At 38.4% G+C, this 27,956-nt stretch overlaps 2 protein-coding genes across 3 annotated transcripts in view; both read right to left on the bottom strand.

The window, feature by feature from the left end:
- The window catches only part of LOC107602328 (MKL/myocardin-like protein 1), a 51,877-nt gene extending 26,530 nt beyond the window's left edge, over positions 1 to 25,347 (bottom strand). For both annotated transcript variants that reach the window (XM_016294805.1, XM_016294804.1), the window contains exons 1-3: positions 25,269 to 25,347; positions 22,939 to 22,996; positions 18,190 to 18,357 (exon numbers count right to left, since the gene is read on the bottom strand). In XM_016294805.1, the coding sequence (XP_016150291.1) occupies positions 18,190 to 18,343 (154 nt within the window). In that variant the 5' untranslated portion in view covers positions 18,344 to 18,357; positions 22,939 to 22,996; positions 25,269 to 25,347. The remainder of the gene's footprint in view (positions 1 to 18,189; positions 18,358 to 22,938; positions 22,997 to 25,268) is intronic.
- Positions 25,348 to 27,317: 1,970 nt separating this feature from the next.
- slc25a17 (solute carrier family 25 member 17) overlaps positions 27,318 to 27,956 on the bottom strand; it is an 8,193-nt gene continuing 7,554 nt past the window's right edge. Inside the window, exons 8-9 of the mRNA XM_016294766.1 lie at positions 27,911 to 27,956; positions 27,318 to 27,742 (exon numbers count right to left, since the gene is read on the bottom strand). The exon at positions 27,911 to 27,956 is cut by the window's right edge and continues 17 nt beyond it. Of these exons, the coding sequence (XP_016150252.1) occupies positions 27,592 to 27,742; positions 27,911 to 27,956 (197 nt within the window). The 3' untranslated portion in view covers positions 27,318 to 27,591. The remainder of the gene's footprint in view (positions 27,743 to 27,910) is intronic.

Genomic DNA, 27,956 nt, shown 5'->3' with positions numbered 1-27,956 from the left:
ACACCAAATAATGTTTTTTTTAGCAACATCATATGACCCCTTTAAGACCTTACTGGGCCCCGGGTCTATGACTTACTGCAGGGCCCCCTATTATATATATATATAGCTTTAAATATAATTTTTGTCCTATCAAAATTTTGATTCTTTGAAATTTTATAATTCTTGTTACCAATTTCAATATTTAAAAAAAAAATAAATAAAAAAAATAAAAAAAATACTAGCCTAAGTAAAAACAAGCTTATACTTAAGACAAGTAAACAGACAAATTACAAAAAATAGACCTACTTGAAACACTTAAAGCTCTGAATAAGAAATTATATTTATATAAATAATATACATTGATTCTTATTTATTTTACAAAAGTGATTCGGTCAAGGACAGTGAGTGATTTTCTTTCTAATATCTGATTAACATTATTGACATACATTTTAACAGCAGCTAAATTAGGCTGGTTTAGAGGAATAGCTCACCCAAAAATTAAAGGTCTGTTGTTGTTTTAAACCTGTATGAGTGTCCTTCTGCTGTTGAAGTAAAAGTATATGAAGAGTTAATTTGCAAAAACAGATAACTCAAACTGCAGTTGGGTTATTTTGATTAAATAAATAAGACAATAACAAAAAATACTAGCCTAAGTAAAAACAAGCTTATACTTAAGACAAGTAAACAGACAAATTACAAAAAATAGACCTACTTGAAACACTTAAAGCACTGAATAAGAAATTATATTTATATAAATAATATACATTGATTCTTATTTATTTTACAAAAGTGATTCGGTCAAGGACAGTGAGTGATTTTCTTTCTAATATCTGATTAACATTATTGACATACATTTTAACAGCAGCTAAATTAGGCTGGTTTAGAGGAATAGCTCACCCAAAAATTAAAGGTCTGTTGTTGTTTTAAACCTGTATGAGTGTCCTTCTGCTGTTGAAGTAAAAGTATATGAAGAGTTAATTTGCAAAAACAGATAACTCAAACTGCAGTTGGGTTATTTTGATTAAATAAATAAGACAATAAAAACATGATAACATAATACAAAACTTTTAATAAACCGAGTTATCGTTTTTTGCAAATAAATTCTTCATATATTTGGAACAATACTAGTAGCCCAACAGTTGCTGGGCCCCCATGACTTCTATAGTATGAAAAACAAAATACACTACTGGAGTCAATGGGGACCAGAAACTTTCTAGTTACGAACATTCTTCAAAATATCTTCTTTTATGTTGAGGAGAACAAAGAAATTCATATAGGTTTAGAACAACCTGAGGCTGAGTAAATGATGACAGTATTTTCATTTTTGGGTGAACTGTCCCTTTAAAATCTCATCATATTAGGATCTCATATAGCCTACTACTACACATTAGGGGTTGCACCGACTAATCGACTAGTCGACTTCAATGCTCTGCCATGACGCTTTAAGCTTGACGTCGACTAGTCGCTGGTCCTATAGAGGGCACAACAGGATAAGAAATCTTTGAAAGACAGTTCAAATGACAAATAAATGCATATATTTCTTAATAAATAAATTCCACAGCTTCACTATTAGTAGAGAGACGCTGCCAGGTAGAATTAATTCATACACGCAATCGCTGTCTCACTAATGCATTCATATGAATGTAATCTTTACTGTGCTACTTTATCTGTATCTGATTTAGAATGAGCAGAAATCTGTGAGAAATATAACGACCCAAAGACAAAAGAACTGATAAAAAATCTGTTATATGAGCAACAGCCATGTGGGCAGCACTGTGTCATATGCCATAGCTGTGCACAGGGTGTTTGTCACAGCTCCAGACTTATTTGTTCATTAATGACGTCATCAGCGACTAGTCGACTTCGACTCGACTTTCATCACATAAAAGTCGACTTCAAAAAATCAGAAGTCGTTCAACCTCTACTACACATGCTTTATATTTAAATATTAACGTTCTTTTAAGACACAAATGACTGTTGACGAGGAGACATTTTGACATATAACTGTGCATTTGAACGTTTAAGCACAAGGCACGAAATATAACTCAAGTTTAGACTGGTGCTGTACGAGCAGGTGCGCGCCACGCAAATCAGGCTAAAACCGTGCGCATTTGTCAAAATGAATTCTGCCCCACTGCTTAATATCCCTGAAAAGTAAAATTTGTTTTTAAACCACAATGCTTAAAATGTGATCAAATGAAAAGCTTAACCGACATCATGCCGCGCAAAATGATTGACAGGCTATATTTCTACCGGTTTATCTCTCAACCCGTAAGCGAATATACTTTGTTCAAACACAAAAAGCAATATACATCCATCAAGTCGTTAACTTGTTATTCAAACTAACCTAAAATCTGTGGGGACGATGACACTGTAATTTTATCTGCTCCATGTGCCCGGTCCACTTGCTGTTTCACAACTTCCACTCCATCATCAGCTTTAGTAAAATAACGCTCTCGGTTACTCACTTTCCTCCAAATACTACTGAAGCCTTATTGAATCACACTAGTGAAACTGGCCAATGGCGTTCAAGCGCGCGAAATATGAGGGGCTCCCACTCTATATAAAGCAGCACTTGTACGTCATCTATTCAGAATATTGACTGAAGCAACTTGGCATTCTAAGATCCTGAGCTAGGTGACACGGCAAAAAGAGCAATGTCTCGTTCCCTCATCTCAGGGAACCGAGGTTACGTAAGTAACCGAGAGCGTTCCCTTTCGATTCGGTCACTCTAAATTGCTATGGGAACGTATAAAATCCAGCCGTGTCACAGTGATGGAGCCTGGCTCGACTAAGTATGTCAAGTTTCACATACAGAACCGTAATGAGAGCGGCAATGATATTGGCACTCTTGTTAAACAGCTCAGGTATACAGGACCTAGTTGAAACCATGTAAAAGTCAAGGGGGGCGCTGCAACTAGACGATGCCATGTCACACCAGGGGCGGAGTTAACGCCGGTGAAACAGAGAATGTGAAAATCACATATAGATTAGTTGAAGTTTGTTTAATTTGTTTAATTCAATGAGTATGATGGTGATCATGTCCTAAAAGACGTGATGAACAATATCATAACAATGTGATAAGCTGATAGGGACAGCATTGAATTAGTGGTATGTCAATACAGGGGTGTATACGACCTAGTCGAAACCACTGAGGCAAGCAGCTCAGATCATTACTGAGGCTGAGTAGGCGCGTGTGCTGACAGCACATGTGAGGCAAGCGACGACACATCTAGGTTATAAAACCTCGCGAAAGTGCTGGGTGACGACCAGCCTGCCGCCATGCAAATGTCCTGAGTAGATATGCCATTTGCCCAGGCCCACGAGGACGTGATTCCGCGGGTTGAGTGGGCCCGAACCCCTATAGGACATTTCACGCCCTTAGAGCCATAAGCCAAAGCAATTGCGACAATGATCCAGTGTGCCAGCCTTTGCTTGGACACAGGCAGGCCTTTTGTGCGCCCTCCAAAGCATACAAATAGCTGGTCCGAGAGCCTGAACTGTCTACAGCGCTCAGTATAAATGCGCTCCGCACGTACAGGGCACAGGAAAAGTGTATTAAGCGGCTCCGGCCTGGCCAGTGTTTCGGGATGGAAAGCAGATAGTGTTATGACCTGCGCTTTAAATGAGAGTCGAAAGCTCTTTAGGCACATAACCATTCCTAGGCTTTAAGTTGAGTCTCCAATTACCTGGTCTGAACTCAATACACGAGTCGTCAACTGACAGCGCCTGCAGGTCCCCAACTCGCTTAACAGAGGCCAACGTGAGCATAAGCGCTGTCTTGGGAGAGAGCGCACGCAAGCTCGCTGATTGTATTGGCTCGAACTGACTTTTTTTTTTGGCTTTTGAAGGAAGGCAAGAATTATTGGCATTGGGTAGTTGAATGGGTCTTCGCCCCACGACCCGCACCAATTTGTGAAAACTCTCAATTTATGTGTAAAGACGTCCAGTGGAAGGAGCCCTAGCCTCAGAGATAGTGTTCAACACATGCTGAGGAACTGCATCTGTTACAGGCAAGCTCTGTCGCGCGACCAGACATGAAGGTGACTATGACTCTGGATTTGGATGCTATATCGTTAACTGTGCTTGAGAAAGGAGGTCTCTCTTCAGTGGGATAGTTCACGGGGGGCTACCAGCATCTCCACCAGTTCTGGGAACCACGACTGATTGGGCCATTTCAGTGCCACTAACAGAACAGATTCTTTTTCCTCTCTGATTTTGCAAAGCATGCGAGGCAGAAGTTTCACTGGAGGAAAAGCACACTTGCGTACTTTCGGCCAGCTGTGAGCTAGTGCAGCCACTCCCAGGGGAGAGTGTGTCAGTGAATAAAACAGTGGGCAGTGATTGTTATCCGCTGATTCGAAGAGATCCCCCTCCACCCTGTTGAATACACTCCAAATTATATTGACTATCAAAGGGTGTAATCTCCACACCCCGTGGATTACCCCGCCCCTCGACAGTAAATCCGCGCCGTAATTCACGCGTCCGGGGACATGTACTGCCCGGATGGAGAGGAGGTGTCGATCTGCCCACAGAAGAAGGTCTCTCGTCAGTCGCAGCAGAGGCTGCAAGCTCACACCACCTTGGTGATTTATAAACGCTACCACTGTCATGCTGTCCGTGCTGATGAGAACGTGACGGTGGAGAATGTCCGGGAGAAAGCACTCAAGTGCTAGGTGTACAGCACGTAGCTCCAGACAGTTTATGTGCCACAACTTCTCCGTCTGACCACGTCCCGAAGGCTGGTCTGCCGTCGCATATGGCTCCCCAGCCCATGCTCGATGCATCTGTTGTAACAGTCTTTCTCCTGATCACTTGGACAATAAGAACACCCTGGCGATACGGAGTCATATCGCGCCAAGGGGTCAGTGCATCCCAGCAGTCTCGCGTCACTTTGATGCGCAAGGTGCCTGTGCGCCATGCACTCTGTGGCACCAGGCCCTTTAGTCTGAGCTGAAGCGGTCGCATATGTAGGAGCCCTAGTTTGCACACTGTCGAGGCGGCAGCCATCTGGCCGAGCGTCCTCTGAAAGCATTTCAGTGGGGGAGAGTGCCCTAACTTGAAGACTGTGAGAGAGCTGATCAGTTTTTGTGAGCGCTCCTCCGACAGACACACTCGCATATTGATTGAATTCAGCTCTACTCCTAAAAAGGAGATGTTCTGGCTCGGTACCAGCATGCTCTTTTGCATATTCACAGTCAGCCTTAAGCTCTGAATATGAGCGAGTCTGAGCTTGTCAGTGAGCAGCACGCTCTCTGATTGGGCTAAGACTTGCCAATCATCGAGATACTTCAGGATGCGAAAATAGTGAAATTGTGAAAATAGCGACTGTAGAAGCCGCTCTTGTGGTCTGCTAGGGGCACTGTCTCTACAGCGCGTTTTGCGAGGAGGTTGTGTATTTTCTCTCGCAGAACTGAGGCATTCTGCTCCCGTACAGTGGACATTAACACACCGTTGAAACGGGAGCGGCCTGCAGAAGAACTGAAGCGTGTAGCCGTTCTTTATTGATTTCATAACCCACTCTGATAGCCCTGGCAGTGCCTGCCACGCTTCTGTGAACTGTGACAGCGGGCGAGGCGGACTGCACACCGTGAGGGATAACTCGCCATTGGGGGCGGGGAGTTTAATACCACACGAGTGTGAGAGTGAGTGATGGGGGAGAGGGGAGTGAGAGGAGGAGAATTGCTTTGATAGACTTTCAAGAAACGACTAAAAACACATCTGTTCCACCTTTATTTGACCCTCTAACTCTAACACTTTCTATTCTATTTTAATTCTACTTTATCTATATTTATCTATTTTTTTTATTCTTTATTTAAAAAAAACAACAAAAACAAACACTAGCTTTCTATTTTTTCTATTCTATCTACTTGTTTTAGCGCGCTTTGCCAGGAAGTGGTTAATAGCCTTTGATTGTTTCTGTGCTTCAACGAAGCGCTCCGTGAACGTCTCTACCGCTGCTCTGAAGAGACCTGAGGGATTCACGGGAACGTCCAGAAGGGCCGTTTTTTCCGAGTCCTTTAACTCGGTCAGAGTAAGCCACAGGTGACGATCTAGCACCACAAGATTCCCCATGTTGCGGCCGATCGTTCGAGCTGTCACCTTCGTTGCTCTGAGGGCCAGATCCATGGTGCGTCGGAGCTCTTTGAACACTTCAGGGTCCGGCCCGTCCTCATCCAGAGACTTGAGCCGCTTGGCCTGATACACCTGGAGTATCGTCATCACGTGCAGTTCTGAAGCTGCTTGGCCCGCCGTGGAGAAAGCCTTGCCGGCGAAGTTTGCAGTGGCGCGGCAAGATTTAGAGGGTTGAGACGCGTTGTTTCTCACTCTCCAGTTTGCCGCGGCTGAAGGACAGAGATGAGTAGCGACGGCTTCTTCCACGGGGGGGAGTGTAACATACCCCACTTGGTCAGCGCCGTCCACAGAGGACAGGAGAGAGGATCCCAGGTTGTGCACTCGACTGGTGAGCGGCGCGTTCCACAACTTTGTTATCTCATCGTGCACCACGGGGAAAAAGGGGCCGAGCCTCCGCGGGGTATCCTTTCGGCCGCGATCCGACTGGAGGTACCACTCGTCCAGACGGCTTCTGGCCGGCTCGGCAGGAGGCACCCACTCCAAACCGAGCTCATCAACTGCCTGGGGGTGGCGGCTTTTTGCAGGGGGGGGGGGGGGGTTAACATACCCCACTTGGTCAGCACCGTCCACAGAAGCCAGGAGGGAGGATCTTGGATTGTGCACTCGACTGGTGAGTGGCGCGTTCCACGACTTCATTATCTCATCGTGCACCTCTGGGAAAAAGGGGCCGGGCCTTTCGGCCACGATCTGACTGGAGGTACCACTCGTCCAGACGGCTTCTGGCAGGCTCGGCAGGAGGCGCCCACTCCAAACAGAGCTCATCAACTGCCTTGGACAGGACGCTAAGGAGCTCGACATCACTATGATGGAGGTCCCCAGCGTAGCTGCCGTGAGGCGCAGTGTAATCCAGCGGGCTGTTAGACCACTCCTCTCTTGCAGACGCTGCCACCGAAATGGAATCATCCTCCTCTTCAGCACCCTCCATGGCACCGAAGGACACCACATCTTGAGTGATGGGGGAGGGGCGGAGAACAGCGGTCATGGAACGCACTAGAAGGGGACCTGCAGCAGGGGGGTGAGGAGCGCGTGGGCACTGAGCCGGTGCGGGCTCGTCACCTGACCCTGACAGATCCGCATCGGAAGCTGCGAAGTTTCCGTAGCTCAACCGGAACACAGCAGGGGAAGAGAAGGCGTGTCCGCTGCAGCGTGTAGATCACGGTGACTAGTCTTGTTGATAGGCTTCTTGCTTCTCGTAGAAGGTTGACTGAAGAAAAAGATTCTGAATAGATGACGTACAAGCACTGCTTTATATAGAGTGGGAGCCCCTCATATTTCGCGCGCTTGAACACCATTGGCCAGTTTCACTGGCGTGATTCAATAAGACTTCAGTAGTATTTGGAGGAAAGGGTAATTCCCATAGCAATGTAGAGTGACTGAATCGAAAGGGAACCTGATAGCTGGGAATTTTACTTACTCTCTAACTCATGTTTTCCCCTCTCTCACTTTCTTTTTAGAATAGTTTACATTTTTACTTATCGAAGATTGTTCTTTGCATGACCATTTCCAGATTATGCCAGAACGAAATGAAGAGAGGTGAATGAGGACATTACAGCGATCACCTGATTGATACATGGTGCAGCACGGGTCGTTCAAAAGTAAAATATAGAATAAATGCATTTGATTGGTAAACCAAATTCAAACGTGACGTTTTAATCTCTAAAGGTAATGCATGGAATATATGGAAAAGCCCCACTAAATAATAGCACCAATATGTGAGGGGCGGGGCTTTGGAAATCGGCGCTACCGATGACCAGTCAATCTACTCCACAGCCAATCATGGGCCCCCTCCTTGTCCGTGCCCCGGGGCTTCAGCCCTGCCTAGCCCAATGGTTAATATAAGCCCTGAATATAATAATCTATATATTTATTTTTTATTCCTTTCTTAGTTTTGCTCCTTCTTTTAGTTTCTTGTTTTGATTCTTAAAATCTAACAGTGGTTCTCAATTCTAGTCCTCGCACCCCCCCACTTTGCACATTTTGTATGTTTCTCTTATCACTTCAGATGTTTGTTCTATTCGACCGTAAGTGCCCTGTGAAGTGGACATCACAGGATATTCCACCATGATTCCAGTTTGAAGGGATCGTATATGTTCCATTCAAAGGGCATTAAAGTGTGTGAGACGTTAATTTAAATTGTATTTATTTACAGATGTATATTATGTCACACTTCACACATCTGTGAAGCAAGTTTCATCTGTGTGTGAAGGACTGGAATGGAGAACCACTGATCTAGAACCAGGATTCAAACCTGGAACTACTTTATAGCTGTGTAGGGTCACACTTTAGTTTACACACTTTAGGGTCACACTTTTAGTTTATCTACAACTTTTGCCTCAATAAACTCCCTATTTGCTGCTTATTAATAGTTAGTTGTTAAGTGTAGGTATGGGGTAGGATTAAGGGACCTAAAATATGGTCATGCAGAATAAGGCATTTATATGTGCTTTATAAGTAATAATAAACACCCAATATGCTAGTAATATGCATACTAATGAGCAACTAGTTAACAGTGAGAATTGGTCCCTCAACTAAAGTGTTACCTATCTGTTAAACAATCAAGATCAATAATTCAACAAAGCCAGAATATAAACTGATCTGACCCTTGTAAATGAGTTGTTTCACTTGTGGTTTCTATGTTCTCACTACAAATCTCACAGTTAAACTAAGCTCACAATGCACGACTTATGATGCGTTTGGAATCCCTCCATCTTTCTCCATAGCTTGTTCTCCATATGTTTCTATTTGAGTCCTCACAGTAATATTGTACCTGACACTCAATCTGTGTGGCAGGCCACTGAGCTGCTGCTGAGTTATTGAGGATATCACTAAGTTACACTTCATGTCTGGAATTGGTCCCTCAACTAAAGTGTTACCTATCTGTTAAACAATCAAGATCAATAATTCAACAAAGCCAGAATATAAACTGATCTGACCCTTGTAAATGAGTTGTTTCACTTGTGGTTTCTATGTTCTCACTACAAATCTCACAGTTAAACTAAGCTCACAATGCACGACTTATGATGCGTTTGGAATCCCTCCATCTTTCTCCATAGCTTGTTCTCCATATGTTTCTATTTGAGTCCTCACGGTAATATTGTACCTGACACTCAATCTGTGTGGCAGGCCACTGAGCTGCTGCTGAGTTATTGAGGATATCACTAAGTTACACTTCATGTCTCAAATTGCAACCTGCAGGACACCTAAATGTGCTGATAAAGCATCTGTGTGTGTGCATGAGCTGATGCTTCTTCATCCTGGATTGTGGCAATGTCATTGCTCTGGTTCCCTTATCACCCATGGCATACCACACACAGCACATACAATCACACAAACACATGCAAACAGCTCAGTGGACTATGCCTGCTGTTTACAGGTTTCACTAACTATAAAATATTCAATAATACAACATCACTGCTCACACTTGATCTAATTACATTAAACTTTTCAAACAAACATGAGTGCATCCCAAAATTGAAAGTTCTGTCATCATATTTTCACCCTCAAGTTGTTCCAAACCTGTATGAATTTCTTTCTTCTGCTGAACACAAAAAGAAGATATTTTGAAGAATGTGTGTAACCAAAGAGTTGACGGTCCCCAGACAAATCCATAGGATTTTTATCATACTATGAAAGTCAGTGGGGTCCATCAACTGTTTCCTCCTTACACACATTGTTCAAAATATCTTCTTTTGTATTCAGCAGAAGAGTAAATGATGGCAGAATTTTTAATTTTGGGTGAATAAATTCATAAGCTATACTTAATTGGTGGCGCAAGTATAGTTCACACAAAACAGTGTACCATAATGAAACCATATTGCAGTGTTGTTATTGTTAACTAATACTAAGGATGCACGATATTGGATTTTTGCCGATATCCAATATGCCGATATTTTTCATCTCATTTTGGCCGATAGCCGATCCCGATGTATTTCCTTTTGTTTGTTTGTGTGAAAATTATAAGCAGATTATTTTTAATTTTGGTTAGTTTTTAACAAGAATGTATTTGTTAGAATTAAATAAACAACAATTAAGTTCTTTTATAATGACAGTACATTGAAGCGTTGAAAATAACTATAAAAACACTATATATCAATTGCTGCATTTTTTTTCAGAAAGATGCAGTAGTAACATTAACATTTTATTTTAAGATTTAACATCTGTAGATGGTCTAAAGCAAGAGTTGTAAAAATTCAGAAAATCTTTTAGAGCTCATAATTTGTTTAAAAAATATAACATATTACACATTAATGAATAAATCAGTATATATAAAATTATTTAATTTACAAGTGTCATGTTTGTGATTTTTTTATTATTCATTTAAGCTATAGCTTCTGACCTTTAAATCAAAACATACTCATGATTTTATGACATCAATTACTACTTTATTTAATCAGAAACAGTCTAAATGTTATTTGTGTATTTTACTTTCATTTTATTAGAAGTAGGCCAACAGTGTCCCCTACGGAATTAAAACTCCTTACAGAACGGGCATTAGGACCCGGGGGAGGCTGCCGCTGCACGTGCTATTACTGTTTACTCTATCATGTATGTGCATTCTCAGTTTAAATGCAGCAATCCAAAACAGTGAATCTAATCACCATTCAGGCAAAACTTTGCTTCAAGAATGAGCCACACTGTTGACGTGATCTAATCGCTAGCACACCTGAGCACATGTGAGTTAAGGTATTCCTCTTATTGGCAAGACATATCGGTATAATTTTTCATATCAGGCCGATGCCGATATTTACATTTAAAGTCATTATCGGCCGATTCCGATATAGGTCCGATAATATCGTACATCCCTAACTAATATTATTCAATTTCTTTATTTTTGGTAATTGAAATAAAGCTGAAATAAAATAAAATAGAAATATTAGTTTAAAAATTAAACTTAAAAAACCTAATGAAAATTAGAAAAGTAGCTTTGGCAACTAACTGAAATAAGTTTAATCTAAAGTGCTAAACTTACTAAAACTGAAAAAAAAATAGCTCAAGCTTTATATATTAATACATTTTTTTAGTTTAAAAATTAATTATTTAAAACATGACAACTAAAAATTTTACTAAAACTAAACTAAAAAAATAGTTAGAAATAATAATAATATACTGTACAAATAAATAAAATACTGTAACAGTACATAAATAATAATAAAATTACTCAACACCACTATGCTAAGTTGGTTGCCAAGCAGTAGCTGAAGTGTTCACTTGCTGGCCCACAGGTGTATGTGATATTTTTCTTCCATTTTAATCATCTGCCAGGCCAATATTGTAAGTCTAAAAGCTTAAAACAGTAATAGCACACCTCACAAAGGCTTTAAAAAAGCCAAAAAGCCCAAAAAGGCTTTAACTGTGTTTATTGGTTTGAACGCATACATGCAACACGACTCCACACCTTCTCTCAGACTCAGGCAGGCACGCCGCTCACGGTCCAATCGGACGGCTTGTTTCTTCACTCCGCGGCTGATTGGAGCAGATCCAAAAGAGGTGGGGCTGGCGTGGAGCCACGAGCTGGTGTCCAGCATGGTGGTCAGGTTTTTTAAAAGGTTTCAAAAGGTCAAAAAGAAGTGCTACACCGCTTTTCTTTCAAAGAGACACTGAAGTTTCTAACTCCAAAAACTTAATTCAGCCTTTGTGTCTTTCCTATTTCGCCTGTTTCAGTCATTCACTTAGAACTGCTGATCTGTTAACAGGAATCCGGATGAAGAGAAAAAGAGAGAAGAAGATGACGGAAAAGAAATAAAGAAGAAATAAAGAAGGAAGATATCTGATGAGAAGAAACGGCCACATCAAAGATCCAGAGCTCCTGCTGTTGCAGAAGCAGCATGGAGACTGAAGTTATCCGCAGGGAAAGGTGTGTGTGTGTGTGTGTGTCTGTGTGTGACAGCACTACCGCACAACCGCAGCTGTTCCTCAAGTCATTCAGTCAAAAGAAATAAAGAAGAAATAAAGAAGGAAGATATCTGATGAGAAGAAACGGCCACATCAAAGATCCAGAGCTCCTGCTGTTGCAGAAGCAGCATGGAGACTGAAGTTATCCACAGGGAAAGGTGTGTGTGTGTGTGTGTGTCTGTGTGTGACAGCACTACCGCACAACCGCAGCTGTTCCTCAAGTCATTCAGTCCACACACACACACACACACACATATTTGTGCTGAGTAGTGTGTGTTTTATTAAAGCAGCCTACTCTGCACTCAGTGACCTCTCTCTGCTGACAGAATGACACACAAACGCACATTCGGAGTCACAGAAATGTTTCTTAGTATGAATATATGGCTGAAATTAAAATCTGTAAAATATGAACTCCTAAAACTGTGCAGACTTTCTGGTGGCTGTATGGAGAACATCACAATTGTCTAGTGCAGCTATTTAAAGCTGCTGAATTTATGGAAATGCGTCCAAAGTCTGACAGCCACACCTCACCGCTAAGGTGTAAAATCGCTCCGTTCGGCAGGTGTTTTAGGTGGTGTTTTTTTTTTTAAGCGGAGCAGACTTATTCCTGTAGCACATTTGGTTTTACATGCCGAAGTGTGAGGGTGTAAAATATCCTTGGAGGAGACAAATCAAGAAAGATGCGTGCATTTTATAGATAAACTTAGCACTTAAGAAAATGTGACAGCTCAAGGGTGACAGAAATAACGAACTGCGTTTTAATGAATAATATGTGTGTATATGTAAACACAATTCTGTCTTCTGCATCACGAGTTACGAATGAAGTCTCTCATCAGTGTTGTTACTGTTAACTAAAACCATTAAAATCGTTTCATTTAATTGAAATAATGCAAATTAAAATATAAACATTATATGGAAAAAAAGGATCCTCTGCAGTGAATGGGTGCCGTCAGAATGAGAGTCCAAACAGCTGATAAAAGCATCACAATAATCCACCAGTAATTCACCAGTAAAAATTTAAAATTTTCATTTTTGGGTGAACCGTTCCTTTAAAGCTAAATAGAACTCAAAAAATAAAATAATAATAATGATAAAATACTGATAAACACATATAAAAAGCACATAAAGAACAAATTACTAAATCTTAAACAAAAACTACAATGAAAACTGAAAATAGTAAAATAACAAAATATTAATAAATACTACAATAGTATATAAATATTATTAAAATAACAGTCTCTGCCATCTGAGGTCCAAAACAATCATCACAATGGCAGCCCTGCAATATGGCCAAACAGAGTCGCCCCCAAAAATTATTCAGACAACAACTGAAATGTACACTTAGAAAATTAATGGCACTGGATAAGATAACAAAAAAATATAAAAAAGTGTCCAAATATTATTTTTGGCTTGACTGTACAGCATATGGACAGAGCATACACCATGTCTTCTGTAAACACACATATCGCCGTGAGTTTCATTGCTGAATGCTGAAACAATTATGTTTATTTCAAAATAATTTTAAAGAAGTCTGACAAGTCATACATATAATGGAAGCAATAAGTACCAAACTCTAATACAACATTATGCAACTAATTTCCAGTTCCAGTACAGAAAGTGCAAGTGACATTGCAGACAGAGTAGAGTGCATGTCTGCAGCCAGACCCTTCTCACCAGGGCCAATCCATTAGCCTGAACGAGGCACTTAAAATCAGGTCGCTCACGGTTGGTTAAAAGCATCTGCTAAATGACTACTCACTTGCCAGAGTGTGTAGATTAGTGTAAGTGATTTCAGACTTTTCCAGGATAAAAAAATAAATAAAAATTGACCAAAGTGCTGATAAGATCCACTGGGTGGCAGTAGTGGCCCCTCACAGATACAACTAGATTTTCAATCTGAATTTCAGTCTTTCATATTCAGAGCTTGTGGGATGTGAGTGTGGGTGTTTACAAAGATTAGTGAAACAAAATAAACCTAGAAACCATTATTAGCCAAGGGCTGGTCACCATATGCTAAACACAGCTTAACCATGTGTGAGTATGTGCAAGTTTTCGAATCATAACATTTCGCCTATCATATCATATCAAATCATAACATTGTGTCTATGTTAGTGAAAGTAAATTTATTTGTTCTCATTTTGGTAACACTTTACAATCAGGTCCATTACTTAAAGGGATAATTTACCCAAAAATGAAAATGACGTCATCATTTACTCACCCGTAAGCTGTTGAACACAAAAGAAGATACTTTGAAGAATGTTGGTAACCAAACTGTTGCAGGTAGCCACTGACTTCCATAGTATGGAGAAAAAAATACTATGGAAGTCAATGGCTAAGGGCAACTGTTTGGTTACCAACATTCTTTAAAATACTTTATTTTGCGTTCAACAAATGATGACAATTTTTTCATTTTTTGATGAACTCTGTCTTGATGCAATTAACTAACATTAAAACAAGCAATACATTTGTTACAGAATTTATTCATCTTTGTTAATGTTAATTAATAAAACTACAGCTGTTCATTATTAGTTAACGTTAGCTCAGGTCTTTTAAATAATGTTATATTTTTGATTCTAATAATATATTAGCAAATACTAAAATTAGCTTAAACTGAGATTAATAAACGCTTTACAGTTAATGTAGTTAACTAATGTTAACAAATGGAACCGTATTGTGAAGTGTTACCATGATTTTTAGCAATTATTTAAAAAAATAACTATTTTTAAATTCCGTGATTGCACATAGAGGGTCCAAGATCAGCATCTGATGAGAATAAAATACACTAAAAGAGAATAATATTCCTTGCCAATTGGCTACTATAGGTTTACAAAAGACCGGCAACGTAATGCGTTGTCTAAAATAAATCTTACCTCACTTCTTTTGCATTTTTGGTGGAAAACTGACCATCAGAAGCTTATCTAGGATGTCTTAAGTTTTATTTCCTCCATAATTCCATGTGGTGACACTGCCATATATGTGAAAAATTCTTCTCATTAAGCCAACCAGACAAAAATATGAGGAACAAAATCAGCCCTAGCGTTGTTCTGACAGGCGGCTTTTCACAGAGCAATGGAGACTGACTCATCTTATGTACTGTATTATGCAGCTCGCAGCACGATGACCTGCACTGATTGTCAGAAATAGGCCTATATAAGGAAAAACAGCTAAATAATTCCAGTGTGGCAATATATATTTACAGCAAATCAGTTTTCTCAATTCACCCGTCATTGGGTAGTGTGGCAAAAAGTTAACGTTAGACCATCAGCTCAACTCTACAGTATATGCAAGTTGATTGGTAACAATAAACAGCGTACAGTATGTTTATCTAATTTTGAACAAGAAATTATTACTAAAGTTAAATTTATAAAAGCAATAAGCAACTCTAAGCTGCACATTAGGGCTGTCAAAATGGCTGAAAAACTCAATTCAAATTTTGTACTTAAATATGATCAAAATTCGAATTATATTCAAATTTAAAATGCATAACTTCAGTTAGGGTGAAGAAAAGCTTTTAGCTTCTGAGGCCACAAGAGGGCGCATCGAGCAAAATATTACTAATGCACATTTATTCAAAGCATAAGATAATATGACTATCTGTGAAAAAAGTGCATAATGTTTAAAATAATGTTTATAAACCCATTATAATTAATTAAGTTGCTTAAACAACTTTATACAACTGTTCGTTCTGGTTCTCAAATCTGATTGGTTGAGAACCGTGAGATATTGTGCTGGTATCGCTACAGGAATGCCCTTTCACAATTTTGTATCACTCCGCTTGTTCTAGCCGGGTCTATGTTTTTTTTTAATTATTCACTGAGCTAATCGTAGAGTATGTTAGTTAATATAAGAAGAAACGTCTAGCTTCGCGGTCTCTCTCTCTCTCATTTGGATGCACATCTTGCCGCATTGTTTCTCTCTTATTGTCATGAATTCGGTCCATGGACTTCCGTTTATTCACGACCAGAGGTCACCCTTTCCATTACATTGACTCTCGCACTACACAAACTGTTGCATAGTACCCCGGACTACATATCCCATCATTCTTTGCACGATTTGCACACTGCCCTGATTGCACTCATTGCACACAGCTGTTTCTAATCACCTCACTCACTATATAACACCCACTCAAACCACCATTCTCTGCTGAGTATTGTTTAGTCAAGTCTCAGCTGATCTGCCAGAGCCTCGTCACATCACAGCAGATCATCAGGGCAGTGTGCAAATCGTGCAAAGAATGATGGGATATGTAGTCCGGGGTGCTATGCAACAGTTTGTGTAGTGCGAGAGTCAATGTAATGGAAAGGGTGACCTCTGGTGGTGAATAAACGGAAGTCAATGGACCGAATTCGTGACACTTATAACCTCATTATTTCTCACTAATAACCTAACTGAAGCAACACATGCCCTTGATACGAACTCTAAAAGTGACGTATGTTTAACTGTCAACTTGAGCTTTGAATCCGTGGCGGAAGGAAGTAGTTCCGCAAAAAAGAGGGTTTTTTTAGGCACTCCGTTGTTTCTTGTTTAATTACACACATGTTCCGTCGAACTGTTGTATAAACGCAGTATCACTCTCGTACTCGAGTGATTTTGCTCATATAAACAAAACAGCATCATGTATGTATGCACAGTTTAATACAAAGGGTGGAAAGCCAATCACACAGAGTACATTTTTCATTAAAAAAACATGAGATGCAGTGGGATGGGGAAAAAACCAGCCATAAAGTCTCGATATATGTTTTTTTTTTTACAAAGTTAAACTTGCATTAATTTTACATGGCTTTCTAAACACGCGGCTCCTTTGTGCGAGTGCAACAGTGATAGATATCCCTCTAGAAAATGTGCAAAATATGTGTTCTGTGTGAACGGCTTGGTTTCAGTTTTGATGTAAACAAGATCTTCTCCGCATTGATGTTGTCTTTTTCCACAATATTTTTAATGAACAACGCAGCAGCACCGCATCTAGTGGCCTCAACTGGATAGGCTAACAAATACATTATGCAACGACACTTACATCGTCATCGCACCTTGTGCGCCACTGATAAGGCTGCCTCCTTAACGCACACCTTAAATTCGAATGCAACGTTTTTGCATTCAAATGTAGATTATTATTTTAAATTTGACGAATATTCGAAATTCGATTTTTTTTTTGACAGCCCCACTGCACATTACTATGATTTTACCATAGTGATATGATTGTAAAGATTAGACACTCTGCGCTTAGTAACAAATTTGGCTCTAGATTACTATAAAAAAATTAATAAAAAGGTTTTCGATACTATTTAAACATCGGAAAGGTTTCTTGAGTCAGTTACTGTAATTCAGAAAATAATGGGACATTTATCTTATTGGTATTTGTAATTAAGTGAAGCTAAGCTTTATCACAAAAATGGTCAATTGAAAAAACAGGAGGGTGCGTTCACACGTGTAGTTCAGTTCTCTTGGTTCGTTTGGTCCGGACCAAAAGAGAAAATGATACATTTGGTCCTGGTCCACTGAGCGTTCACACTGACATTTTTGACAGCAAACCTAAAGATACCGAACCTAAAGGCATAGTGATCCGTTCACAACCGGATTGGTTGGGTTGAATGACATATTTTTCGTGACAGAAATCACCGAACACCCCAAACAAAAGCTGTGTTCGACTTAAAGCATGACATCCTTCACCGATTGGTCGGCTCAGAGCCACTTTAAGTCGAACACACCTAATGCCGTCTGCTGGACTAAGCGCGCTCATTGCTGCGCGTACTTATGATTTTATTTTCACCACCTGCAAACTCTCGAAGAGCTCCTCGTTGCTCCACGTTTGCCCTCTGCTCTTTTTGTTTTGGATACACCGCTCGTTCCGCATCGTCAAATCATGTCACATAGCATCGCATCTTGTCATTACTTCCTGTTTTTGGTTCGTTTAAAAGTATTTGGTCTGTGTTGCATTCATATTTCATTCGAACTGCACCAGAGTTCGTTTGGAACCGGACCGAGACCCATCTTTTTTCGGTCCGCTTGTTTGGTGCACACCAGGGTTCGGATGGCAGTGTTCACACTTACTCAAACGAACCGCACTAACAGAGCAATCGCACCAGAGTTCGTTTTTATCGAACCAGCCAAACAGTCTGAGTTATTGGAGATTCTGTGTCTATAGATTTATTATGTAATCATTTTTGCACTATACATTAAGCTCACCATTCTTCCTCTCATGAATAGGAAGTAAGTTGGGGGCGGGCTGAAGAGACAGTTCTTGCAGCTCATTGGTTACGACGTCACTCTGTGGACTGGAGGCGGAGCCTGTGGTATCAGTAGGGGCACTGGGACCTGAGTCCTCCCCCATAGTCGCCATAGTCAAAAAGAGCCCTCAAAGAAAAAGAGAAAACATTATTAAAAGTAATTACATTAGTCATTCATTGTTAACCTACTTAAAGTTTGTCCTTAGTAGGCTTGTGTAACTTTAAAGGGGACAAACTGTAATTTGTGACAACAGTTTTCCAGAATATGTAAAAGGATATTTTCCAGGAAAACATTGTGAATATGACCTTTAGTTACATAACAAAGACAAGGGGCATTCTACTTGGAGAGAAAATGTGTGTGGTGTAGAGTTATATGATGCAACAGAAAAACAAAACAGTGGTAACAAACTCTGCTGCAAGCATTTTAAGCAGATGACAAACACCATCACCATGGTAACATGTTATAACACCTCACATACAGAAAGAAAAACCCAAGCAGCATCTCTACAGTGACAGATTGTGAAGGAATCTGACATGCCATCATCCCAACACTGAGTCACAAATTCAGTCATGGCCACATCTGCTAATGAGGTTCACCATTTCCAATGATCAACTTCCATTTTAGACTGTTTGCAATATCTGGAACATTTGAATGTTCAAAAAACATAATTGTAATATGTTTAAATGTTCAGGGCAAAAGAGAGAGTTTTAGAATGTTTCCAACATCCAAAACATTTCCATGTTCAAACAAGAGATTTGTTGAATATCTGCTACAACTAACATTTGAATGTTCAGGAAAATTAGAATGATAGAATGTCTGAAATACTAGAAAATTTGAATGTTCAAAAAAAATTTTTTAGAAGATCTACATCATCTCATTCTAAAATTATTTTTAGAATGAGGATAATTCTACATGTTCACAATGCATGAGTGTGTGTTTGTAACATCCAGGAAGCATAACAAATATTTAACACATAACTCATTTATTTAAAGGGGTCATGTGATGCGAATTCAAGTTTTCCTTTCTCTTTGGAGTGTTACAAGCTGATTGTGCATAGATAAGATCCCTGAAGTTGCAAAGACTAAAGTCTCAAAACCAAAGAGATATTCTTTATCAAAGTTAAGACTCTGCCACGCCCCCCTAAAATGGCTCGTTCTAACACGCCCCCACATATCTACCTCACTATGTGGCAATATTTGCATAATGCGCCCAAATGTGCACACAAAGAAAGAAGGCGTGGTTTTAGTAACCGCAGTTAGTGTTGAAGCAGCATGTCAGGGAGACGCTGTGTGTTTCTAGGCGAAAGCAAAAACACTTTATTTGGCCTTCTGAAAGTAGATGCATTTAGGAATCTTTAAGATCAATTACAACAGAACAGCAATGCATTTTATGGATGACCGTTTCGTGAACCTAGGAGAGGAGGTAATTCTGACTTTGCTATGACAATCTGGCGCTTCTGAATCAGCTACTGTTTTGTTATTAGTTTAAGTATTTGCTATTGACTGTTCAAATGCGGAGTTTTGTGCATTCTGTGTGAGTGTGTGTGTGTGTGAGAGAGAGAGATCACAGTGGAGTCAGCAGTCTTAACCATAGCTTGTGTACTGCAAACATATACCAGCTTCATCACTGTGTCTGTCACGCGACTCTGTTCCCCTTTCGGGTTCTGTCTTTACATTTATTTTGAAAGATAAAGCTCCCGATTATGGTAAGGGGCCGTTACATTTCCGACGAGTGCTTGCGGTGTTCGGCCAATCACAATGCACTGGGTCAGCTGGCCAATCAGAGCAGACTGCGCTTGTCGGAAGGAGGGACTTTGTAGAAAACGAAGCGTTTGAGAGAGGCGGGGCATAGAGGACCTACAATAATGTACAGTATTTGAAAAAGAATGTGTTTTTTGAACATTAAAGCATGTCAACATATTCTGTTACACCAAATTCACAAAATAAGGATCTTTAAAAAGCATCATATGACCCCTTTAAAGAAACTATTATAACATAATCTAACCATTAAATCACAGATTTCTCTTTTTTAAATAATTTCTACAAAAACCTAAGTAAAAAAAAAAGTCTGCTTCCTTCAGAACTGATCTCAAGTTACAAAAATCCCCCTTCAGAAAAAAAAGATCAGTGTCAGATCCTATTACCTTGCTTTGAATAACAGGGAAATCGCAGTTAATTCAGCTTGTTTACTGAGAACGTCAACAAAGCTGCAAACTCAAGCTCAGGAGAAGTGAAGTAGTTCAGCTCATTTACTTGGTATAGCCTAATTATATTTGAGCAATATTTTAAGATTTTTCTTAATTTGAGCCTAATTATGTAAAAAAAAAAAAAAGACTGCTATATTTATGAATCTCAAATGTTAGTAAATTCTATTGATTCAGTGGGGCTTTTTGTTGAGCTCTTGGTGATTTGATTGTGTTACAGTATTTGTCTCATTTTGTTGAACAGAAAAAAGTCATACAGATCAAACTATCCCTCTACAACAGAAAGTTAGCAGAAAATGAACGCTTTGTTGCAGAACAAGAGAATTGGTTTTGATAGAAAGAGTATCATGTGTTTTCAAAAATGCATTTCTCTCTACAGGATTTGAGTACAGAGATAAAGAGACGAGTAGATAACAGCTTAGTCAACAGGCCATCTGAGCAAAACAGTGCTGCTGGAATCTATCACCATGGTGATGAATGATGTCACAATTGGGAAAACATGATTGACAGGCACATTCTGTTTACAACTCGGATTCACACCACAATTGCTTTGCAAAGTCATTTATTTCTCCTCTAATTTCCTTGTTTTACTTCCCTTTTGTTTGGTTCACAGAACATGTCTGGGTAGTACTACTAAAAATAAGAGTGGGAGCCATTTGTGGTAAGTAAAATGTGCTGAGAGATGATGAAAAGAGGGAAGTGTTGGGAAAAGGGACTGCAAGATTCTCACATGTACAGATGGGGGCAGAATATTAAGCAGAACTAGATAGTAAAGTTCGTAGACAAACTTTGAAGTTGGCTTGAAAAAGCCTAGTCTGAAAGTTTGAAAAAGTTGTAAAAGCTTGAAGTTTGAAAGCATGATTAGCATGTTGTTAATGTTTCTAGCAAGAGTAGCGTGTTACTAGCATGTTGATAGCATAATTAACATGTTACTAGCATGTTTCTAGCATGTTGTTAGCATAATTAACAAGTTAATAGCATGATTACTAGTTACTAGCATGTTGCTAGCATGATTAGCATGTTTGTAGCATGTTGCGAGCACGATAAACAAGTTACTAACATGTTGTTAACATGATTAGCATTTTTGTAGCATGTTGTTAGTATGGTTAGTAAGTTACTAGCATGTTGCTAACATGTTTTCAGCATGATTAACATGTTGCTAGCATGTTTCTAGCATGATTATGTTGTTAACATTATTAGCATGTTTCTAGCCTGTCGCTAACATAATTAGCAAGTTACTAGCATTTTGCTAACATGTTTCTAGCATGATTATGTTGTTAGCATGTTTCTAGCATGTAGCTAACATAATTAGCAAGTTACTAGCATGTTGCTAGCATGATTAGCATGTAGCTAGCAAAATTAGAAAGTCACTAGCATTTTGCTAACTTGTTTTAACATGATTAGCATGTCACTAGTATGATTGTATTATGATTTACATGTTACTAGCATGTTGTTAGCATGATTAACAAGTTACTAGCATGTTGCTAGCATGATTAGCATGTAGCTAGCAAAATTAGAAAGTCACTAGCATTTTGCTAACTTGTTTTAACATGATTAGCATGTCACTAGTATGATTGTATTATGATTTACATGTTACTAGCATGTTGTTAGCATGATTAACAAGTTACTAGCATGTTGCTAGCATGATTCGCGTTTTTGTAGCATGTTACGAGCACGATTAGCAAGTTACTAGCATGTTGCTAACATGATTAACATTTTTGTAGCATGTTGCTAGTATGATTAGTAAGTTACTAGCATGTTCCTAACATTTTTCCAGCATGATTAGAATGTTGCTAGCATGTTTCTAGCATGATTATGTTGTTAACATGATTAGCATGTTTCTAACATGTAGCTAGCATAATTATCAAGTTATTAACATGTTGCTAGCATTATTAGCATCTAGCCAGCATTATTAACAAGTCACTAGCATGTTTTAATATGATTAACATGTCACTAGTATGATTCTATTATGATTAGCATGTTACTAACATGTTGTTAGCATGCTAGTAACTTGCTAATCATGTTAACAACGTGTTAGAAACATGCTAATCATGCTAGAAACATGCTAGTAATTTGCTAATATGTTGTTAACATGATTAGCAAGTTACTAGCATGTTGTTAACATGATTAACAAGTTACTAGCATGATTAGCATGTTACTAGCATGTTTTTATTATGATTAGCATGTTACTAACATGTTGTTAGCATGCTAGTAACTTGCTAATCATGTTAACAACATATTAGCAAATTACTAGCATGTTTCTAGCATGATTAGCATGTTTCTAACACGTTGTTAACATGATTAGCAAGTTACTAGCATGTTGTTAACATGATTAGCAAGTTACTAGCATGTTGTTAGTATCTTGTTGTATGTTGTACATACCTTGAACGTGGTACTTGTTGCTGTCTATCCAGGGTCAGAAAGCTCTCTGATTTCATCAAAAATATCTGACAGGGGGGAAATACCCAAAGGTGTTTAGTTGTAGGTGCCTGTGATTCGGTTACCTGATTTATTTCCTGCTCAAAAAAGTCCATGTAATTCCATGCCAGGTGTGGGGCACCACTAAATGAAAGAAAGAAAAATAAGAAAAGAAAAAGCACAAAATTAGCTAATAAAAAGACATCTATGAGATCTATTTACATTAGGGGCATTAAGCACAAAAGAATGATCAATTTGTATTTTGTTAAAAGTATTTATATTTTGTTAGAAATATTTAAATGTACTTATATTTTATTTGAATAAATATTTAATAAATATTACTATTTAATAAATATTCATATATTTCATTCCATGCAAAGTTTTCTTTACTTTTCCTTTTAAACTAGACGCTGGTAATGATACAGCTATAATGCAACTTCATAATTTCCTGAACTTTTGCTGGAAAACATTCAATACACACTTGCACAGTGCAAAACAATACTCGCTGCTTCCTAGTGTTCAACACTTCATGAGAATGATGTTTCTAAGACTGTCTAAGATAAGTCATTTTAGCAAGTTTCCACAAAACCTCATCTACGTTAGCCAGCTAGATAACATTGTTGTTGCAAATTCTGCTGACTTGTCACCAAGATAACGCGAAATGCATCACAGAAAGTTTGCAAGGAATATATATGCGTGCACAAGACCATGAATCTAAAATGTTCAGTATCAACCAATGTTATTTTAGCATTATATTTATTAATATTTTGAATTACTTTTATTTTTATACTTTGAATTCTCATTGTAACTTTAGTTCAAGTTAAAAAGTTTTGCTATGTGCTTTTGTCTTTAAGTTTTTATATCAGCTTTATTCTAATTACCTGAAGATTTTTTTTTATAGAAACAAAACAATAACAACATTGGTATCCAAAGGCCTGAAACCCACTCACACTGGGCCTTGCTGAGCTCTCTATCATTTTTTGTTGCACAGAGGAATGTTCTGGGCTCAATAAAAGCTCTATTTTAACAGCATGCCACAGAAAATAATTTTGACTCATCCTTCAGAATGCACAAAGATACCAGAACAGGACTATTAACATAGACAGAAATCCACACACTAGATTTTTTTTCAGTAAATCGAACCAGAACTTAATCCACCTAGAACAGCAGTTCCACCACTAAAAGGACCATTTAGACGACTTAAACAACACATACTTTCACGAGGACGAATTAAGTGCTTTATCGAAAGTACAAGTTGCACATTTCTGCCGTTGATAAAACTGAACTTGTTTTTAACCCGGAAAATTCCTTTGAAACCTGAGTCAAAAAGCATGAACGTGAGAGTGACTAAAAGAACGCAGGCATAAGAGACACACTGACATAAATACTGGAGACTGTCGTTTTTATAAATTGAAGCTGGTTTATCTCAAAGTCTCCTGTGTGAGATGATGAAGAAGTCTGAGTTTCGTCCCACTTTATATTGTCACTATGAATCATAAGCTGACTTAGTTTGAACACACACGTCATGCTTGTTGATCATAATACCGTACCGTATTATGCGTGGAATATCGTGTATTCATGTTTCCATCCTGCAGTTAAAATACTGATGTGACAGAAAGAGCGATCATTAAGTCTCATGCATCATGCGATACATCTCAAGACACTTACAACAAAACCTTGAACCCTAACAAGCTTAATAACCATTAACGTTAATGCAAAACAGGACATTACACTATTGTTTATAACGGTGTAATGCAGTTCAAATGCATTTTTATGACCAGACAAAAAGTAAAGAGCCTGAATATGATGGTGTTACCATGATACTCCAACACATCTTGGTACTGTATGATTGCAGTATTCATACACTCTGGTATTTACATGGTAGGACAATACCTTAATTTAAAAGTGCAGAAAACATGGTATTGCCATGTCCAAAATACTACAGCAATACCGTAGTACTTTTGACCCAAAGGCAAAATAACGCACCTAAAAAGCCCTAAATAACATATGTTAAGAGCTGTCATAACAAGCCAACCCACCTAATGACAGATGCATGCAATAAAAGGATAAAGACACCATGCCATGATGCATGTTACATAACAGACCCACCTTCACAGCATCAGGACCACAAGCACCCTCCCTTGCCCACTGTTGCCAAGGTGACCTGTATCCCTTATAACCTTCAGTCAAACGTTTGACAGCCCAAAAAAAGATGCTGTTTCACCCAGCAAACATATGGCACAGTAACCTGACAAGCAAACCCAGGCCATGTGCTTGCTGCTCCACAGTACAACTTCCAGCAAGCTTATAATGCAATATTAAACACCCTGAAAGTATTCAAAGAAATGACTGCGCATGCACAGCGGCTGCGTGTCAAATTAAGTCTTAAAAATAATAAGTTTAACAGTTGCCTTACCTTACAGAGCTTGATCCATCCCATGTATTGGTATTACACTGGTCTGCACTCCACTAAACGTTTCCGATATCCAGTAAACTTCAACCGGAACCCCGCCTGTTTTTAGGACTCATCCAATAGTGGGCGAGTACTCTGAAGAATGGTATTGCGGATAGCCAATAGGATCATTCAGATGACTGCCGCGACAGGGACGGACGAGGTCAAATTATAATAGATAGTGCAATCCACTAAGCCAATCATATCGCTGCTCGATGTTCTCGGGGGAATAAGTGGGCCAATTAGAAAGCTCACCGGTTGTGGTGGAATGCTCAGCGTTGAGATTTTACTACAGGAATAGATGTGCAACATGTTAATTAGCAAGTACATTATTATTATTGATACAATAAAAATTTAATATTAAATTGTTTTAATGTAATTAATATTTAAATATTATAGGCTACTTTAAAGTGCATAAATATCTTATATCTTTGTTTATTTTTATTTTCTCAAAATGGAGGATTCGGCTTTCTGAGCACTCAAGCAACCCCTGAAGGAAGACAATGTATTGCCTACCAACATTAGCAATAGTAATAATAATTATAATGATAACAATAGTAACGATAAGTGTGTAATCAGTAAAAACATTTTAATTATTTTAATTAAAATGAATGGATGAATAAATCATTATAAAAAAAAAATCTTTAATAAATAATCAAGTCATGGAAAATTGAATTTTCCCTTTGAGTTTTTAGTTGAAGTACAGCACAAAAAGAGTGATCTTACTGCCTCCTGGAGGCCAATTTATGCAATTATCTTTCTGACCCTATTAAAACATAGGTTGTTTCCATTGAAAGCAAAGATAAAACTTACACAAAACAATCAATTTCATACCACATTATCATTGATCAATTATTTTATTGTAGAAACATATTACACAATTTTTATGTGACATCAATTATAAAATCTAAGTAGTCATACATGAATAATCTAAATTATTTCGATTTTGAATCATCTGACTGACCCTGGATGTGTGATTATTAATAAATATATTAATCAGCGTTAATAGAATCATTGACATTCAAGAATAAACAAACATTTTACATTCATACATAACTGAAACTGTATGACTCAACTTACATTCCAGTACAGTGTGAACATCAGTGCTGAGAGGGAAATGCTTTTACTACTTTATTACTCTTTTATCTAAAATTCAGAATGGATTCTAATGAGTCTATATAAAGCTATAAAGCATGTACCTGAGCCTTGGTGTCTTAAACTTTCTGTGTACAACATTCACAATTCAGACGTGGTGATTCTTGTGAAGTTGAAACACTTGCTGGTTATTTCACATCCCCTTATCAAAAAAGATGAAATGTATTGGTTATGTCCAGACTCTATACATTTTAGGTTAAAGGTCCATTACGTCTCAGTGGCTTTGTGTTGTGAAGTCAAATCAAGTATCACCTACACAGAAACAGAAAAACCAGCCTGGAAGTTGTTTTCGTATGATAAACTGTATCAATGCAGGAAGGCTGGTCTAAGATCAGCTTCCATAGTCGACAGCAATGATCTTTACAAAACAAATCTGTCACATGCATTATTTTGTTTTTGACACTATGTAAACCAGTCCAGATCTGTTGGTATTCATAAATAAAACAAGTTCATATTTAAATGCTCTTTAAAAACCTAAATAAAATACTGACCAAGGTATTCACCGAATAATTATTTATATTAATACACTATCAAATATTTGGACACATTTCTGAATAATAGTAAAGTCATTAAACTATGAAATAACACAAATGGATTACGCAAAAATCAAAAATGTTCTCTATTTTATCCTCCTTGAATTAGCCACATTTTATATCTAGTTTATACTTTAAACCTTGTAATCTTTGAATCGGTGTTATTTTAGTATTATGTATATATTAATAAAGCATTATTAGTATTTTGAATTAGCTATTGTTTTTGTATTTTCAGTTTTCATTCTAATATTAGTGTTTAAGTATTTTTTTCTTTAATTCTTTTTTTTTTTTTTTCATTTTTGTACATACAACTTAATTATTTACTTCAGTTAGCTGCCAAAGCAACATTTCTAATGTTCGTTTAAGTTTTTTGTCTCCTAATATTTATATTTTATTTTAGAAGCAAACAGTATATTTATTTCAATTACCGAAAATGATTTTTAAGCAGAAGCCTATAGATCAAAATGTTTTAAAGATCATGAGGAACACAAACTGAGTTAAGTGTGTCTGTCTATTTCCTCCATTTCTAAAAATTAAAGGTATAACAGGTATACTCCGTTCCTGTGACATCAGCGAGCTAATAAACATCCTGTGAGAGGTCAGTGGGACGCCATTGTGCGTTTGACCCCCATGACCCTGAAGGTGGTGTTGGCGATCTTCTCGTACAGTAAGAACATGAGTGCAGCAGTGAGGACCGTCTGAAGCAGCTTCGCCTCCAGGCCTTTAAACAATCCCAGCACGCCCCACTTCCTGCAAAAAAAATCAATCAACAAGCATCTCAGGTTGAGTGGAGGAGTTCAGATGTTACCAGAAGCCAATGAATCACTTGACAATAACTTGTGTGACAGCTACAGAACTGATATTTGTATATGCGTATTGCTTATTGATATTTCAAGTGAAACGTGTGTGTTATTCTACCTGACTCTATTGGTCAGCAGGTACATGACAGATCTCAGGCTGTTCC

Source organism: Sinocyclocheilus grahami, unplaced genomic scaffold (assembly GCF_001515645.1).
Source record: "Sinocyclocheilus grahami isolate Dianchi unplaced genomic scaffold, SAMN03320097.WGS_v1.1 scaffold324.1, whole genome shotgun sequence".
Classification (NCBI taxonomy): domain Eukaryota; kingdom Metazoa; phylum Chordata; class Actinopteri; order Cypriniformes; family Cyprinidae; genus Sinocyclocheilus; species Sinocyclocheilus grahami.
The sequence above is the reverse complement of the archived record's forward strand: the minus strand, read 5'-3'. Positions and strand labels throughout refer to the sequence as shown.